General features: G+C 37.1%; 1 protein-coding gene across 7 annotated transcripts in view; it reads right to left on the bottom strand.

The window, feature by feature from the left end:
- Positions 1–801: 801 nt before the first annotated feature.
- The window catches only part of LOC134876725 (mucin-3A-like), a 33972-nt gene continuing 17857 nt past the window's right edge, over positions 802–16916 (bottom strand). For 2 of the 7 annotated variants that reach the window (XM_063901813.1, XM_063901815.1), the window contains exons 12-34: positions 16689–16838; positions 16365–16535; positions 15500–15661; positions 15244–15393; positions 14920–15090; positions 14055–14216; positions 13799–13948; positions 13476–13646; positions 12681–12740; positions 10545–11210; positions 8973–9079; positions 8827–8885; positions 8602–8741; positions 8302–8517; positions 7841–8044; positions 7593–7739; positions 7320–7495; positions 6231–6398; positions 4205–5587; positions 4045–4086; positions 2331–2390; positions 2144–2207; positions 802–2059 (exon numbers count right to left, since the gene is read on the bottom strand). In XM_063901813.1, coding sequence (XP_063757883.1) covers positions 1989–2059; positions 2144–2207; positions 2331–2390; positions 4045–4086; positions 4205–5587; positions 6231–6398; positions 7320–7495; positions 7593–7739; positions 7841–8044; positions 8302–8517; positions 8602–8741; positions 8827–8885; positions 8973–9079; positions 10545–11210; positions 12681–12740; positions 13476–13646; positions 13799–13948; positions 14055–14216; positions 14920–15090; positions 15244–15393; positions 15500–15661; positions 16365–16535; positions 16689–16838 — 4850 coding nt within the window. In that variant the 3' untranslated portion in view covers positions 802–1988. The remainder of the gene's footprint in view (positions 2060–2143; positions 2208–2330; positions 2391–4044; positions 4087–4204; positions 5588–6230; positions 6399–7319; positions 7496–7592; positions 7740–7840; positions 8045–8301; positions 8518–8601; positions 8742–8826; positions 8886–8972; positions 9080–10544; positions 11211–12680; positions 12741–13475; positions 13647–13798; positions 13949–14054; positions 14217–14919; positions 15091–15243; positions 15394–15499; positions 15662–16364; positions 16536–16688; positions 16839–16916) is intronic. The other 5 variants (XM_063901818.1, XM_063901820.1, XM_063901814.1 and 2 more) reach the window with 5 other exon arrangements.

Genomic DNA, 16916 nt, shown 5'->3' with positions numbered 1-16916 from the left:
GGGGGCCAAATGTGGCCCGCAGGCCATTGTGAATCGGCCCTCTGCAAATTCTAAAAGTATAATGCAATATGGTCCACAAATTAAACTTTTTCTTCTCTTATATTGTACTTCTCAAATGTATGTGTTAACATATATTAATGAACCCAATTTTCAAATAAATGTATTCATTTAGAATTTAAAACATTCTCTAACAAATCTTAGTTGATAAAAAAAGCCCAATAACTTATTTCTACAACAAGCTTGAAATTAAACCTTCATATTTACTCTTATCATCAGCAATCTGAGGCTTCTGTTTTAAGGAATGAGCTGCCAGCAAAATTAATGAAATCCCTAAAGACAGGATGTAGGCTGTTTTTTCCTTAAAGCATTTTCAAATATCGTGCATTATTCACCTACATTTGAAGGTGTGGGAGAGAATCTCCCTCTGGAGGGAACACAGGGACTTTAACCTTCGCAGACCATTTACATGCATTAAAACCTATAGAACACATTACAGAATAAGTGACAAAGGTTTAAGAGTTTGATAGTCAACAAAAGTGTTCTGTAAATATATTGATTTCACCCTAGATTAGACACATTCAGTCATGATCAATGTTAGTGCAGGATAATCACCGAAACAGCAACATGTGAACAGTGAACTATGATAATGGACATGACTGCACAAATAAAGAAGCAGCACGGCGGCAGTGTTTGTCCCCAGTTTGGCAGACATACACTGAAAACCTGACCCAATACCCTCATTTTGTGGAAACAACTTAACCTTTTACAATATTGACTGTTAGAGACATCTTTAAAAACGTGTTATGGATAGTTCAGTTTATTTGGAAAGATTGATCATTTACAGCAAAAGAACATGGTGGGAGGGCAATCATTTGTATGTCATGTTAAGAGAAAAGGCTTTTAATCTTGTGAAGCATTTCATTTATAAAAAAACAGGTATGAAAAAATAAAATTGTATATACACATCTATGAACTGTACACATATTATAACAGCAAAGTCCTTCATTGGGAGCATTCTATTTTTGGGGGTGCAAGCCAATGAGCATTATATTTAGTTTAATTTCATTGCTGTTCTTAGAACTGCCGCTGTTTAGCTATCATGCATTATTGACCTACTCTGTTACTAGAACTCAATGTATCTTTTTATCCATTTAAAAAAAGCTAAAATCGTATTTTGCTATGATTAGTTTTTGGGTTTTGACCTAAATGGATAGTTTGTCTATTTTTTGTCATCACAACCATTCTCCATCACTGCCCATTGTTCTGAAGGCCACCAAGAATTTCCCATTTGATCAAGCCTATTCATCTCACTTTCTGTTAGTCCCCCAAAAACCCTCATTTTTACACACTTGGTAACTTGGTTAGTGCCTGTTCCCTTCGATGGTTGGATTGGTTCGGTTGAGACACAAAGAGTAAGACTTTTTCTGGTGAGCAAGAATATAAAGGTAGTAAACTAGTCATAGGCACTGTTGGGTGGTTGGGTGGTAATGATAATAATGACCTTTCAAACTGGTGATGTTGGTATTTTGTTATATTCCCATTAACTACTTTTCATGGAGGAAATATGCTCTTTTTCCCAGGGACATAGACGTGGTAATATCAATGTTATCACGAAACATGTAGAAACTAGTAGGTATTACTTACAAAGATGGTACATTAAGATAATAATTTATCATTGCTTGGATGCGTCATTGATTCAGAGCAGCACTACATTTTACACTTAAAAAATAAATATATTTCCAGTTTCACTCACAATGTTGTGTCACACATGCTTTCATACGACTTTGCATAACATAACAGTACCTTTGCAATGCAAACATCTTTTACTGCTGCTTGTAGGACCCAAACTATTTAAATTTCAAAGCTAACCATATCATCCCAGTAGACTGAATAGTTTTTGATTATGTGCTGAAAAATCCTACAATAACTGTCCGATCTTTTGTATAAATTGCCCCAATGGAATCCGTTTTACAGTTCCATGCATTGATTTAGATATTGGAGAAGGACTCCGACGCACCAGCACTGCCAGAGTTTGCAGCGTTTGACAAATGGTAGACATCTGAAAGACAAATAACAAATTGTTATTCGGGAAAAGGTATCTCAGTAAATGAACAGAACGGCTAAATTTAAAATGACAACTTGCTTCTTCTTCCACGCAGTCGATTGATCCAGTTCATTCCACCGGAGGAAAAGCCACCACTTGTACTCTATAGTAGAAAAAAAACAAAAGGTATCTGGTAATAAATAGTTGATTGCAGGATGTGTGTTTCATTTAATGGGTAGAAACATTTTGAACAAAGAAAAACTGCATAAACTTTAAAATGACCTACTCTTGTTGTATTGGAGCCTGTGCTTGTTGTAGGTGATTTCCTTGCGAGGATAGATCGGATCTACAGGAAAATCAAATTCATCTCAATCAACTTATGTGCAAGACTCAGCAAGATTAACATTTGTAAACAACAATAGTTTAACATTTTAGAAAATAATTCTTTGCTTTATAATAAGTATTAACTCTCCAGTGGGATTTAGGCACATTAGTACAGTAGGCTGCATGAAGTCCTATCCTTGGGTTACATTTTGTTGTATTTGAACATGTATAGAACTCTTTCTCCACCAATCCATTACTGAGAGAAGTATTTTACAAATATGCTTCCCCCATTCACATGTAACAATTACCAGTTTACCTTTGATAATATACAATGGAGTTCTTGGAGGTTCTCTGAGTAGCATAAATGGATGTTTCACATTGGGAAAATCTACAGCGTCACCTCATCAGAATATATTTTTGCTTTAGCCACGATTGGCTGGAATACAGCAATTCATCGTCAAGGATGATGGAAACCCTCTAATCTTGCTACGCCAACCATCTGGTGTGTTTTTAATGACTCTTTCTGGTTATTTCCCATATTGCAGTAAGCATTTAATTCAAGCTCCCACGTGACAAGAAGATCGTTTGAGTGATTCTAAAATGGCATGTGTGCTCCTGTGAAGCTTATGCCTTCTAATCCTGTGCCATCCTTCGTCCGTAGGCCTTGAGGCATTACTGTACGTTTTTATGTTTTTACCTTGGACATCTTTGTTGTGTCTCGGCAAATATGCTGAATTATGGTTATGGTTTTTTGACCTTAGTTTATGTTTATGTATTGTCTAGTCTGTGTCCAATAATCCGTTTTGTTGTCTGCCATTTCCTGTGTGTCATTTCCGGTTTTAGTTTATCACTAACATCCTTTCTCATTTCAGGTAGCTTGATTTCCCCTCCTTGGTTGTCCCTCCCCTTGACCTGATTAACTGCCTTATAGTTTACACCTGTGTTCACCTTGTATATTTAAGCTGTGTTTGTCTCTGTGGCCAGTGCCAGATCGTTTTGAGTTGTCACCAGGCTAGTGTGCGTTATGCTTAGACTTTTGTGACTATGGAATATTACCTCTAGTAAAAAACCTTTTTTTGGAAACTCTTTTTGTGTCGAGTCGTGCATTTGGGTTTTATCATTTTATTGTGCCCCAGACGTAACAACCTTTGCTTTGAGTGCATTTTTGCACTAGATTGCAGCCAGTTATAAAGATTAAGCGAGTTAATCTCACACGTGTATCTTTTGTAGGCTTAAAAGCTGCGACTCATTCCAAGATCTTGACCAAACAATTCTTCCAGTAATTCCTCTAAAATAAAAAGAGTTGTTTTTTCTTGTTCTCTTCACTTTGGGCAAGTTTTTTTCCATCAAATAATGGAATCATAACAAATGCACGCTAAGGTGTATACGTCAATTACAACTATTACAATCTTTAACTGTGGGGGCACTAAATCGCAAAGGTTTGAATTCATCATGATAATCCTATTATGGAATATTAATATGATAACATTGATGCTAAAACTTCTTTAACTCTTTCATTGCAGGATATTAAGTTGACTTGGTATTTTTACCTTCTGGCAGGCTAAAGGATTTGAATACTTCTACCACTACTGTCAAAAGAGGTATCAATCTTCTCATCCATCTTTTAACAAGCAGATAAAAGCATTTCCGCAATTATTATTTTAAAGTCAACCTACCTTTGAGTCAAATAGTGTCCCAAACACTAAAATGAAGAAACCCTGAGGAAAATGAAATAACATGCATATTTAGTTAACATCAAAGAAATGGACATATTATATTTAAATACTGCTGTGTAACACCAGGTTATTACTTTGTTATTTTAATGGTTGTAAATACCTGTAGTGAATTGAAGAATGCAAAGGCAATGTGGATTCCAACGTTTGATGAATCTATCATGGTTCCCACTCCTAAAGACCAGGTCAGTCCAAATAAAGGAGTCAAAATGACCACACACCTTAGAATGACCATAAGCGTATGCCTTTCATCTCTTTGGGAGGCGTCTCCCACGCCCCTTCTCAGCATTTTGAACAAGACCACGATTATGATAATTATGTTGATAAAAACTATAGATAAGGCGGGTATCACCAATGCCAAAAGAGCCATTGTCTCCGTCCAGTTAAGCCAACAGGCATAATCTTTCCTGATGTATCCATTTCCTGGTGCTGTGGCGGCAACAGTAACGACAGCTATAATCAGAGGGCCCCCATAGCCCAATAAGAAGCCAATAGCCAACATGACTGACTTGGACATGTGGGAGAAGACCATGACCGTCCGGTAAAATAGCAGAAGGCCTGACACAAGCATCCAAAAGAACAGCGCAAGGTAAAAAAAGTGCATAAAAAAGGTTGCTGTGCTGCAAGGTCCAATTGGAACAGTATAGTCCGACCCAGGGTTTTCAGTGGGGTTGTCGGCAATGGAGGCACCAATGATAAAACATATGTCAGCGATCAACAGAGAGAGGGCAGTGTTAATGATGGAAACATGACGCATGAAGGCCGTGCTATTTTTAGTTATGGCTTTCCAAACGTATCCTTCAATAATTAAACATATAACTAAACTTGCCATAGAGATCCCAACTCCAACATAGGTGATTACATCCAAGATTTCTCTGATTTCTTCAGGGATATCCGTTGCCATCAGAATTGAAAAGGACGTGAGATGGTCGCATGTGCAGGTTACTGTGTCGTTTACATCGGAAATGAACTTACACCCTTCATCATCCCAAGCACCCTGCTTGTTAAAGAGTTCAAAGTTCCAGAAGACGCACTGTGGGCCTTGCGTCAGGGACGTGTTTAACTTGTCGTAGCGGAAAGTAACGTTGTTAATTGGTTTATCTATATTGACTAGCACCACAGCTGCGTTGATGGCATTAACAGGGATAGTGTTATTGCTGTTGGTGTTAAAGCTGGAGTTCCGTGCTGGCATAACATTATTAAGGGTGTAGAAGGTTATAGTGGTGATAGAGGCGTTGCGAAAGTCGCTGTTAGGAATGTCCAGTAAAACGCTGTCGTTCAGATTTGCCTGGAACGAGTTGTCAAAGGTGTCTCTGTTGAGGAGGATTACATTAGTCTTAAAGGTCAATTTCCCACTTAATCTTTTAGAGAGGGACTCCATGGAAAACAGTAAATCTGAGCTTGTGGTGTTTCCGTTTGAATTCAGAACTGTCCAGGACCCTGTTGCAGCACCACCAACAATGACATCAACAGTTTCAAGGACATTCTGCAGATAAAGAGAGATTTCATTGTGAGAGTGCAGCTGCATCAAAAAAACATATGTGAACTGCTCTATCAAAATCAGTCACATCGAACTCGATACAATTATGAGTTACACACACAACTGGAAATAGGCAATTCTTAGCTTTCCAAAGATATACTTACTGTTTTTGTGTTGCAAATATTCAGAAAAACATCATGAAAAGATTTAGAAAAAAAAGGCCTTTAAAGTTTGCTGACAATATTTGAGCGATAGCTGTGAGTAGGCTTGTGTTTGAGTGTGTGTGTGTGTGTGTGTGTGTGTGTGTGTGTGTGTGTGTGTGTGTGTGTGTGTGTGTGTGTGTGTGTGTGTGTGTGTGTGTGTGTGTGTGTGTGTTTGTGCGTGCGTGCGTGCGTGCGTGCGTGCGTGCGTGTGTATTTTCCGAGTGGGAAAAAGTAATGTTTTGTCTGAATCTGATAATAAAAGAGTAATATTCTGGAAACTAAGACATTGTTTTTTGGAATCAACCAAAACCCCAAAATGACTAAAACCTAATCGTTTATTTCGGAATGCGCTGATGCGACACCCGACTGATCTCAATAGAGCAGTTCACATATTTCTTGACATAAATCATATATCCAAACTAAGATAATGGGAAGGTTTAACTTACCTCTATGACGTTTTGACTGACTACCAGAGCTGGAAAATCTGCAATGTTGCCAAGGATTTCAACGATAGTTGATATGGTATTAGGTGACTCTGTTATTTCCTTTTGCACATCTTTGACAGTGACACTCATATTCCCCACAAAGTCTGGGATATCCTCCACAAGCAACTCCTAAAATAAATATTAAAAACACATACATGTATGACACTGAATTGTATTAATGAAAAATTGTGACAGCTGCACATTTTAAGCCACAAGCATATAGAACAGGCTTAAAGAATGTGATTGTGTGAGGGATGGCAATGTCGTTTCAGACAGGGTGCTCCCATTCAAGTTTCAATGGCTTTAATGTCATGTGCACACAAGCTACGGTGTAGAAATGGCAATGAAAATCTTAAGTCCCGAGCTCTTCCAACAATGCCACATACTGTAGTTGTATAAGACATAAAACAATAAAAAACATTTTTTTTTAAAAATAGTACAAGAAGAACTCTATATACATGTAAATAAAATAGGATATATTCAACAGTGGCAAACCGTCAGGGCCTTCAACATATTCAGAGAATACCCTGGATCCCTCAGATATATATATTTTTCTTTGAATTAATTATACAAATAAAATTGTATAAAATAAATAAATGAGAAGTATCTGTGTTGTTGATCTGTAATATTACAGTGTTACGTTGATTTGTTTGTCTTCCATGCACTATGCATTTGAGTGGTTTTGTGGTTAGTGTGTGTTTCTACAGAAGGTCCAGTTGTGATTGACACGGTTCGCCACTGATATACAAGAACATAATGTAGAATTAAGTATTGTGCAGTGAAATTAAATTAAATACTGTTTATTACAGTGATAACTATTAAGATAAATACCTTTTATAAAAGCAAACAGATGAATGCTTTATGGAAGCACAGGTGTTTAATCGTTTTTTGGCCTGTGTCGAAAACACGCTTTTTTTTCTGATTCTGAGGCTAATACAAAATATTATGGCAAACTAGCTAGGTACATTTCTTTGGAACAACTGTTTGGTATACTGTGTGTTTTACAGATTTAAAACGGGGATGAATTGTTATCCCCAGCTGATCACTTACCTCTGAAGTTAAAAATAATTCCTTGATTACTGCGACAACGCAAGTGTCCTCCAACAACATCCACTTTGTTTGCTGACACTCAGCCAACTTATCCCCCTTTTGACCTGGAGGACAATCTGGACGAGATCTGTCGCCTTCTCTTCCATCCCCATACACAGGATCTTTACATGTAATAGCTTAAGAGATAAATAATAATCAATTAGTATTACACAAAATATTGGGGAAAAAAACAGCAAAGGAAAAGCATAGTCACTTTTGAAACATTGCACTTACGTTCTACGAAAGTTGTCAATGTTGTATCTTGTTTATAATTGAGACCATCGACCTTACAAGTAAAAGTTATTGACGTTCCAATGCAGCTACTTAGTGGGTGATTATATGTGCGGCAGAAATAATTTCCTTCATCAGTAGGAGTAGAACCTGCAAACATTTAACAGTGTTGTTAATAAAATAAACTGTTATTAAATGTGTATTTTCCGTATGGTCAGATTGAGAAGTTTTCTGAAAAATGTTAAACTTACTTAGAACTTCTGAGCTTCTGAGCCATTTCACCTTAAACTGGGACTGCACACAACACTTAAGTCTTTGTGTTTGTCCAGCTGTCCCCAGGCATCTAGTGTTCAACTGAACCTTTGACACTATGATGGGAGCTGGTTTGATATCGGTCACGTTCTTTTTTTGTCTAAACTTTAACACAGCGCCCATCAAAGTGCATTGGTAAAGTCCTGTGAGAATGAAAAACAATGATAAGGATGACACTATAAGTATATTAAATAGTGAACATTCCAGTATTTCACTTTAGCTGGATATTTCCATACTGATACATTGACAGAATTTGTGTATTTCTTTCAGTCCAACATTGAGATTGTTTTTGCACAGATATGGTTTTCCAAGCAGGACCAGAGCTAAAAATAGCAGGATCTTTAGTTCCTTCAATTAAAAAAAAAAGTAATTTTACTTCTTTTTACTAGCTTTGGCTTACCCTTATCCAGAACAATGGCGTTCACAACTTTTAGGACAGACTGTGTGTTAGAAGGATTATTAGTGATTGTTCTCCTTCCCATCTGCTTAATTTTCCTTCCTTGAAATGTCCATTCGACAGAACTTATTTCTCCCACATTAATGCTTTGAAGTTCACACACCAGTGTCATGGTATTTCCAGTATAATTTGGGCTGGTAAACCCCAACGAAACATCACCTTTGGAGAAAGAAAAACACATCAGTTTGCTATTTACACAAGGCAAATCAAAATTCAATTATGTACTAGCTTCTTTGGACTTACTGGTGTACAACGCACGGACGCTGCCAATGACAGGAGCAATAAACTCTATTGCTTTTGAAAATGCTTTATTTGCTTCAGCCACTTCTGATGTTTTAATGTCTGTAGTCTCAACAACAAATTCTGTAATTATGCTTCCTTGTCTGTAAGAAAAAATACAAACCAAAATGGGTTAGGGTTAAGGTTAATGTTCCTGCCTCCATGTTTTAAATGCCAGAATTACCATACCTGAATCCAGTCACAGAAACACTAATAAACCCTGTGATTCTGCTATACTGCCTGTTTAACTGTGGGAGAGAAACAGTTCATAACATTAACAATGAAACTGAAAAATACAAATTACAATTTGACATGGTATATATCAATACACTTACCACTTCATCAATGTCTTTTTTAAGATTCTTGTATTCATCACTTGATGGATCATTCAATGTCGGTGTAAATGTCTTGTTTAATGTCACTGCCATTGCCAAATTTAAACCTGTTTATTTGAAAAGATAATAAGAAGAAGATCAAACATTTAATTTGTGTTGTGATTTAAATAAAATATCAGTTAGACAATTGTGAATAATGGCTTCTATTGGTATTTATTTGCATGACCAGTGCAGGACAAGAGTATATAACCCATGTCTCTATAAAGTGCAAATATCCTTTGCAGCCACAGCATTGAGATGTCGTGTGGGAAACCGTCAGCTCTCATTGGATCGGTTCTCAGCTGAGTGTGAAGCGACTGAAATTAGGATCATTGCCTCTAAATCTGAGGCCATGGTTCTCAGCAGGAAACCAAATGACTTCAGAATCAGAATCCCTTTATTGGTCCCACTGAGGGGAAATTTAAATTTGATATAGCAGCAACAGAGCCAAAGACAGCTTTACAAAAGAAAATATGAAGATAAAAAATATATTAAGATAAAGAAAAACAATTTATTATTTTTTTTACAAAATACACATCCTGAAGGAGATATAGCAGCCAGGTAGATATTGCACAGTTATTGATAATGGCATATTTATGTTTATATATTGCACGTAAATTGTTATTGTAACTAGTAGGTTTTTGTTTTGTTGTATCTACCCTCAGTAGTGAATGAGTCTTTACTCAAACTGAAGAAGTATCTTGGGGTCTTGTTCTCTCATTACCATAACGTGATGAAGAGAGAGATCTAACCCACAAGGCAAAGCTCTCACTCTACTGGTCAATACCACTTCACAATAAGACTACCCTTATAAAGGATTCATAAAGGGTTTATAATTAGGTTGTAAACACGTTATTAATCATTAAGAACATTTCTAAACCACTTCTAACATAGTTTTCATACATCAACACAGGCTCACTATGTGGCAAGATGACTAAGCTTCATATTGGCTACCTAGCTTCCTTCGTCTTCTTCATCAGTCAACATCCTCGGTATCTGTTGTTCACTGAGTTGATTCTCCCCCCATCCTAATTAATAAATGAATTACAAACTATTCATAAACCCTTTATGAGGGTAGTGTTATTGTAAAGTGGTACCCTTTGTTCCTACTCTACTAGGATGGAACATAAATGAGAAGTTGAGTTGGTTTGGGCACATAGTAAGGAGGCCAGCTGCTCACTTCCCCAGAGAGGTGTTCCAGCCACATCTAGCTGGGAAGTGACAAGAGGGGCAGACCCAAGACCAGTTGGAGGGATTATACTGTATCCATGCTTGCCTTGAAGCGCTTTTGAACCCCCCAGTCACAGCTGGTTAATGTAGCCAGGGAAACGAAAGTTGGCATGGATTTATTTGTGCTCTTATCGTAATAGTCAAGACACTTTTCACACAGACAACCCTACCAAATGGAACAACTGGAACAGTAGTGTTCAAAACATCAGATTCAAGGTTATCAATGATCATGTTTTGTTGGCGATTATATATCAATGAGCTACATAGAGCCTCATAACTACATTATTGTTAATAAAAAAATACCTTTTACAGGAGGAGCTATCGTTGCTACTGTAGGTGTAGTTGTTTTCTTGGTTGTTCTTATTGTACTGGTAGTTCTGGCGGGAAGGGTGGAAGCCGTGGTAGTTACGACGGTTGGTGGAAAATTGGCTGTAACCTTGGTAGTAGCAGCGGTTGTGGTCAAATTGGTTGAAGCCTTGGTAGTAGCAGCAGTTGTGGTCATATTGGTTGAAGCCTTGGTAGTAGCAGCGGTTGTGGTCAAATTGGTTGAAGCCTTGGTAGTAGCAGCAGTTGTGGTCATATTGGTTGAAGCCTTGGTAGTAGCAGCGGTTGTGGTCATATTGGTTGAAGCCTTGGTAGTAGCAGCAGTTGTGGTCACATTGGTTGAAGCCTTGGTAGTAGCAGTGGTTGTGGTCAAATTGGTTGAAGCCTTGGTAGTAGCAGCGGTTGTGGTCATATTGGTTGAAGCCTTGGTAGTAGCAGCAGTTGTGGTCAAATTGGTTGAAGCCTTGGTAGTAGCAGCAGTTGTGGTCATATTGGTTGAAGCCTTGGTAGTAGCAGCGGTTGTGGTCATATTGGTTGAAGCCTTGGTAGTAGCAGCAGTTGTGGTCATATTGGTTGAAGCCTTGGTAGTAGCAGCAGTTGTGAGTGCTGTGGTTGGAGCTGGGGTAGAGGTATTGTGTATTATTGCTGTCAAATGAAAAAACGAATTTAACAACAAAAAAAACACTGACTTGTTACAATTGCTGGTGTTGTCATGGTGAATGCTGTGTTCACAACTGTTGTATCTTGAATAATAATTTCATTTTAATAATACACATTTTTCACCCCACTTTAATTAAACAATAACTGTCCAGTGATAATCATGAAATTGAATGTCATGATTGTTTTGCAGCACTTAGATGTCATAATTGTTGCTGTCGTATTCGCAACTGTTGTACAAAAAGAAAAACATAAAGTGAAATCCTGCAAGTAAGGATGCATTAGGGAAAATACACCCAACTCCATATATTTATAAAATGACTAGTAACTACATGTTGGTATTGTTTTGGATGTTGTAGTGTTTGGATATGTAGTAGCCAGAACGATTTAAAACTGGCAATGAAAAGAAAAGATAGAGAATACACTCAAACATTCAAGTAGATAATTAGTTAACTTGTATTCCACAGCAGGGCCCAGCCTTAAAAACAGCAATGATCAACTGTGAGGCCTACTTATACGTTGTCAACACATCTGGTCGGATGTAGAATCGTACTGTTGCCACGCCTTTTTAATATCTCATGAACTGTTTGACATAGGCTCCTGTGAATGGTGTCATTGCAATCAGCAGAGATCCTGTTTCTTTGATGATTGTTTGCCCTGCCCCTTAACACATAGCCCCGCCCCCCAAAATAACTCATAAACCGTTTGTAGTAGACCCTTATGGAAGGCATCGGTGCACACAAACAGTGATCCTGTTAATTTAATGATGGTGTTCCCCACCCACTTTCATAACGAATGAACCATGAACCCATTGTCGTAGACTAGGAGTTTCTATTTAATTTGCAACGATATGCCCCGCCCCCACACTTTTGCCACGCCCCTTACATATCATGAACCGTTTGCCGTCGACTCTTATGGAAAGCATCAAGGCACTCAGCAGAGTTTGTATTTCATTGGGGATGTTTTGCCCCACCCCCACTCTTAGGCCCCATTCCACATAACCCATGCACCATTGTCACAGACACTTGTGGGAAGTATAATCTTTTGCCGTAAAACTGAAAGTTGTTTTAACTTGAGTGTACATTCTCCAATATGCTCCAATTTACGTGAACTCACTGTGCTATTTACATACATGTACAATATTTGCCAGGCACATATATTACTTTTAGATTAAAATAAAAGTTTCTTGGGGACATTGTCTAAAACCAACATCAAGACAACCATTTCTTACTTTCTATACTCTATCAAACTTCTCCAACACATTTATCCCAATCCAATTCAAACGTGGTGAGTACCTTTTAGGACATTGAGGTTTTTAAAAGCCTTCTATTAAATGGACTGCCAGTACCATGGTGCCATTTTGAGACAATCACTATTAAAAAAGATGTTATAACTTAACGATACATTCTCAAAATGTATAAATGATATACATACAGACATATGTCTTTTAAGTCTTACTTGTTGGTGGTGGAGTTGTTGGTGGTGGAGCTGTGGTTGTAAGAGGACAAGCTGTAAATTCTGTAAAAAGGAATAGAAAAATAACAGAAATGGAAACTTAAGAAGAGAATTACTAAATATTAGATGGACTGTACGATTAATGAGTCAAAAACAGTAAGTGATATTTATATAATCACGATGCCTATAAAAATTCTGTAAAAAGGAACGAAAAGAAAAGAATCCTGGAAGCCATCTTTAACTTTGATAAGAATGTATTTTATCTCTGTAACGGCAATTGTATAACCTTCAAAATAAATGTTTAAGAAGACTTTTACCATAGCTGAACAAAAGTTTACAAGATCACTCGGGAATTTACATCATATGTTCATATGTGTATTATTATACACCTGTCTCTCCCCTCCGCCCGTCTCATCACCATGGGGAACAGAGCTTTCTGCCACTCTGCTCCCCATCTCTGGAATTCATGACCACCCCAACTCAGAAACATCGATTCATTTCCCCATTTCAAATCACAACTCAAAACACATCTGTTTAAAACTGCCTACTCCATTTGATGCCAATTGCTCTGTCTCTTTCTAGTGTTTTTATTTATTCTCTATTTTATTGTTGTTTCTTTTTAATGTCTTTTTTGTATCTTTGTACGGTGTCCTTGAGTGCCGAGAAAGGCACATTCAAATAAAATGTATTATTATTATTATTATTGTTATTAACATGATATCCATATCAGAATACATTACAATTTAATACAACTGAAAATACCAGCCAGAATGCAGTGATTACTGCAGACCTACTTACTGTTTTGATCAGAAGGCTGGCAGTATTGTCCATCAGGAGGAAGGGCATTGATGCATCCACATGTGTCCCCAGTGATGTTGTCACAGGATCCATACAGCAAACAATGGTCACATGACCAACGATACTGATCCTCACATCTGCACTGGTAACCACCAATGCTCGGAGAGCAAACTTGACACCAAACAAAAACACAATGAACTTTACAAGTGATGACTTTTTCTAACTTTCATATCATAATGTGTGTTTTAATACTTTTAGATTCACACGTACGCATATTTCATATTTTAAATGTAAACCAATACAACAAAAGCTTTTATCTGTACCTGTAGAAATGTTTACATCAGATACTTGTGTCTGGTTGATGGTAAAGGGGTAAATGATAAGCCCCAGGAAGGTTCTCAGTTCATTTATTAGAGTGACATCTGCGGTCTTAAACTCAACATAAATGATGTAGTCAAAGAGAACTGGAGGAGCTGCAGGGAGAGAATTTCAAAGAAAAACACAAACAGCTGATGTCTCACTTGTAATTAATACTGTAATTTTGTTTTTAATAATGAAACACTGTCCTTTAAGTCTTACTTGTTGGTGATGGAGTTGTTGTTAGAAGACTTGTTGGTGATGGAGTTGTTGTTAGAAGAGTTGTTGGTGATGGAGTTGTTGTTAGAAGAGTTGTTGGTGATGGAGTTGTTGTTAGAAGAGTTGTTGGTGATGGAGTTGTTGTCAGAGGACAAGCTGTAGAGTCTGTCAGAAGTAAAAGAGAGAGGAGTTCTTAAATAATTGCTTCTCTTTATAATAAGATGCATATTTTAAGAGCTTGATAAAGAGCTATCAGAATATAAAAATGTGCTATACTGCACGATAAATGCGACCAAAATATTTATCGTGCATATTGTGCATTTTATCTCTTTTACTGCTTATAAAAATAGATATACTAGAACTAATTGTTTACATGACATTATCATATGTGTTTATTATATCACCCACCAGAGAGTTTAAATACCACTCTCTCCATTTTTCTGATTATTACAATTTAGGAGAGTAGAGTCATCTTAGTTTCATACAGAAGAGGAATAGAGCCACCCTTGCATTTATGTTTAGCTCTGAGTAAAAGTTTTAGTTCTTTTTTTCTCAGAAAAAAGTATTACATCAGAGTTGTGACTCTAATTGCAGAACAAACAAAATGCACATTTGGTCTTCATAAGAGGCCCTATTCCTTTTGCATACATTTGAGCAAACATAAAAAGCAATTATGGATCCTCTACAACAGATTGCAGTGTTTCCAAAGTTTTCCTTCTGACTCAAACAAGCTCCTGTCTTTCGACAGCCCAAGAGCAAGCAATAACACAGTGAGACAGAGATTGTCATGGAATTATGGAAAAAGCATTTAGCAATAAGGTTCATAAAATACCAGCCAGAATGCAGTGATTACTGCAGACCTACTTACTGTTTTGATCAGAAGGCTGGCAGTATTGTCCATCAGGAGGAAGGGCATTGATGCATCCACATGTGTCCCCAGTGATGTTGTCACAGGATCCATACAGCAAACAATGGTCACATGACCAACGATACTGATCCTCACATCTGCACTGGTAACCACCAATGCTCGGAGAGCAAACTTGACACCAAACAAAAACACAATGAACTTTACAAGTGATGACTTTTTCTAACTTTCATATCATAATGTGTGTTTTAATACTTTTAGATTCACACGTACGCATATTTCATATATTTAAATGTAAACCAATATAACAAAAGCTTTTATCTGTACCTGTAGAAATGTTTACATCAGATACTTGTGTCTGGTTGATGGTAAAGGGGTAAATGATAAGCCCCAGGAAGGTTCTCAGTTCATTTATTAGAGTGACATCTGCGGTCTTAAACTCAACATAAATGATGTAGTCAAAGAGAACTGGAGGAGCTGCAGGGAGAGAATTTCAAAGAAAAACACAAACAGCTGATGTCTCACTTGTAATTAATACTGTAATTTTGTTTTTAATAATGAAACACTGTCCTTTAAGTCTTACTTGTTGGTGATGGAGTTGTTGTTAGAAGACTTGTTGGTGATGGAGTTGTTGTTAGAAGAGTTGTTGGTGATGGAGTTGTTGTTAGAAGAGTTGTTGGTGATGGAGTTGTTGTTAGAAGACTTATTGGTGATGGAGTTGTTGTCAGAGGACAAGCTGTAGAGTCTGTCAGAAGTAAAAGAGAGAGGAGTTCTTAAATAATTGCTTCTCTTTATAATAAGATGCATATTTTAAGAGCTTGATAAAGAGCTATCAGAATATAAAAATGTGCTATACTGCACGATAAATGCGACCAAAATATTTATCGTGCATATTGTGCATTTTATCTCTTTTACTGCTTATAAAAATAGATATACTAGAACTAATTGTTTACATGACATTATCATATGTGTTTATTATATCACCCACCAGAGAGTTTAAATACCACTCTCTCCATTTTTCTGATTATTACAATTTAGGAGAGTAGAGTCATCTTAGTTTCATACAGAAGAGGAATGGAGCCACCCTTGCATTTATGTTTAGCTCTGAGTAAAAGTTTTAGTTCTTTTTTTCTCAGAAAAAAGTATTACATCAGAGTTGTGACTCTAATTGCAGAACAAACAAAATGCACATTTGGTCTTCATAAGAGGCCCTATTCCTTTTGCATACATTTGAGCAAACATAAAAAGCAATTATGGATCCTCTACAACAGATTGCAGTGTTTCCAAAGTTTTCCTTCTGACTCAAACAAGCTCCTGTCTTTCGACAGCCCAAGAGCAAGCAATAACACAGTGAGACAGAGATTGTCATGGAATTATGGAAAAAGCATTTAGCAATAAGGTTCATAAAATACCAGCCAGAATGCAGTGATTACTGCAGACCTACTTACTGTTTTGATCAGAAGGCTGGCAGTATTGTCCATCAGGAGGAAGGGCATTGATGCATCCACATGTGTCCCCAGTGATGTTGTCACAGGATCCATACAGCAAACAATGGTCACATGACCAACGATACTGATCCTCACATCTGCACTGGTAACCACCAATGCTCGGAGAGCAAACTTGACACCAAACAAAAACACAATGAACTTTACAAGTGATGACTTTTTCTAACTTTCATATCATAATGTGTGTTTTAATACTTTTAGATTCACACGTACGCATATTTCATATATTTAAATGTAAACCAATATAACAAAAGCTTTTATCTGTACCTGTAGAAATGTTTACATCAGATACTTGTGTCTGGTTGATGGTAAAGGGGTAAATGATAAGCCCCAGGAAGGTTCTCAGTTCATTTATTAGAGTGACATCTGCGGTCTTAAACTCAACATAAATGATGTAGTCAAAGAGAACTGGAGGAGCTGCAGGGAGAGAATTTCAAAGAAAAACACAAACAGCTGATGTCTCACTTGTAATTAATACTGTAATTTTGTTTTTAA

The sequence above is a fragment of the Eleginops maclovinus genome, chromosome 15 (assembly GCF_036324505.1).
Source record: "Eleginops maclovinus isolate JMC-PN-2008 ecotype Puerto Natales chromosome 15, JC_Emac_rtc_rv5, whole genome shotgun sequence".
NCBI lineage: Eukaryota > Metazoa > Chordata > Actinopteri > Perciformes > Eleginopidae > Eleginops > Eleginops maclovinus.
This window is presented reverse-complemented; position numbering and strand designations above follow the sequence as displayed.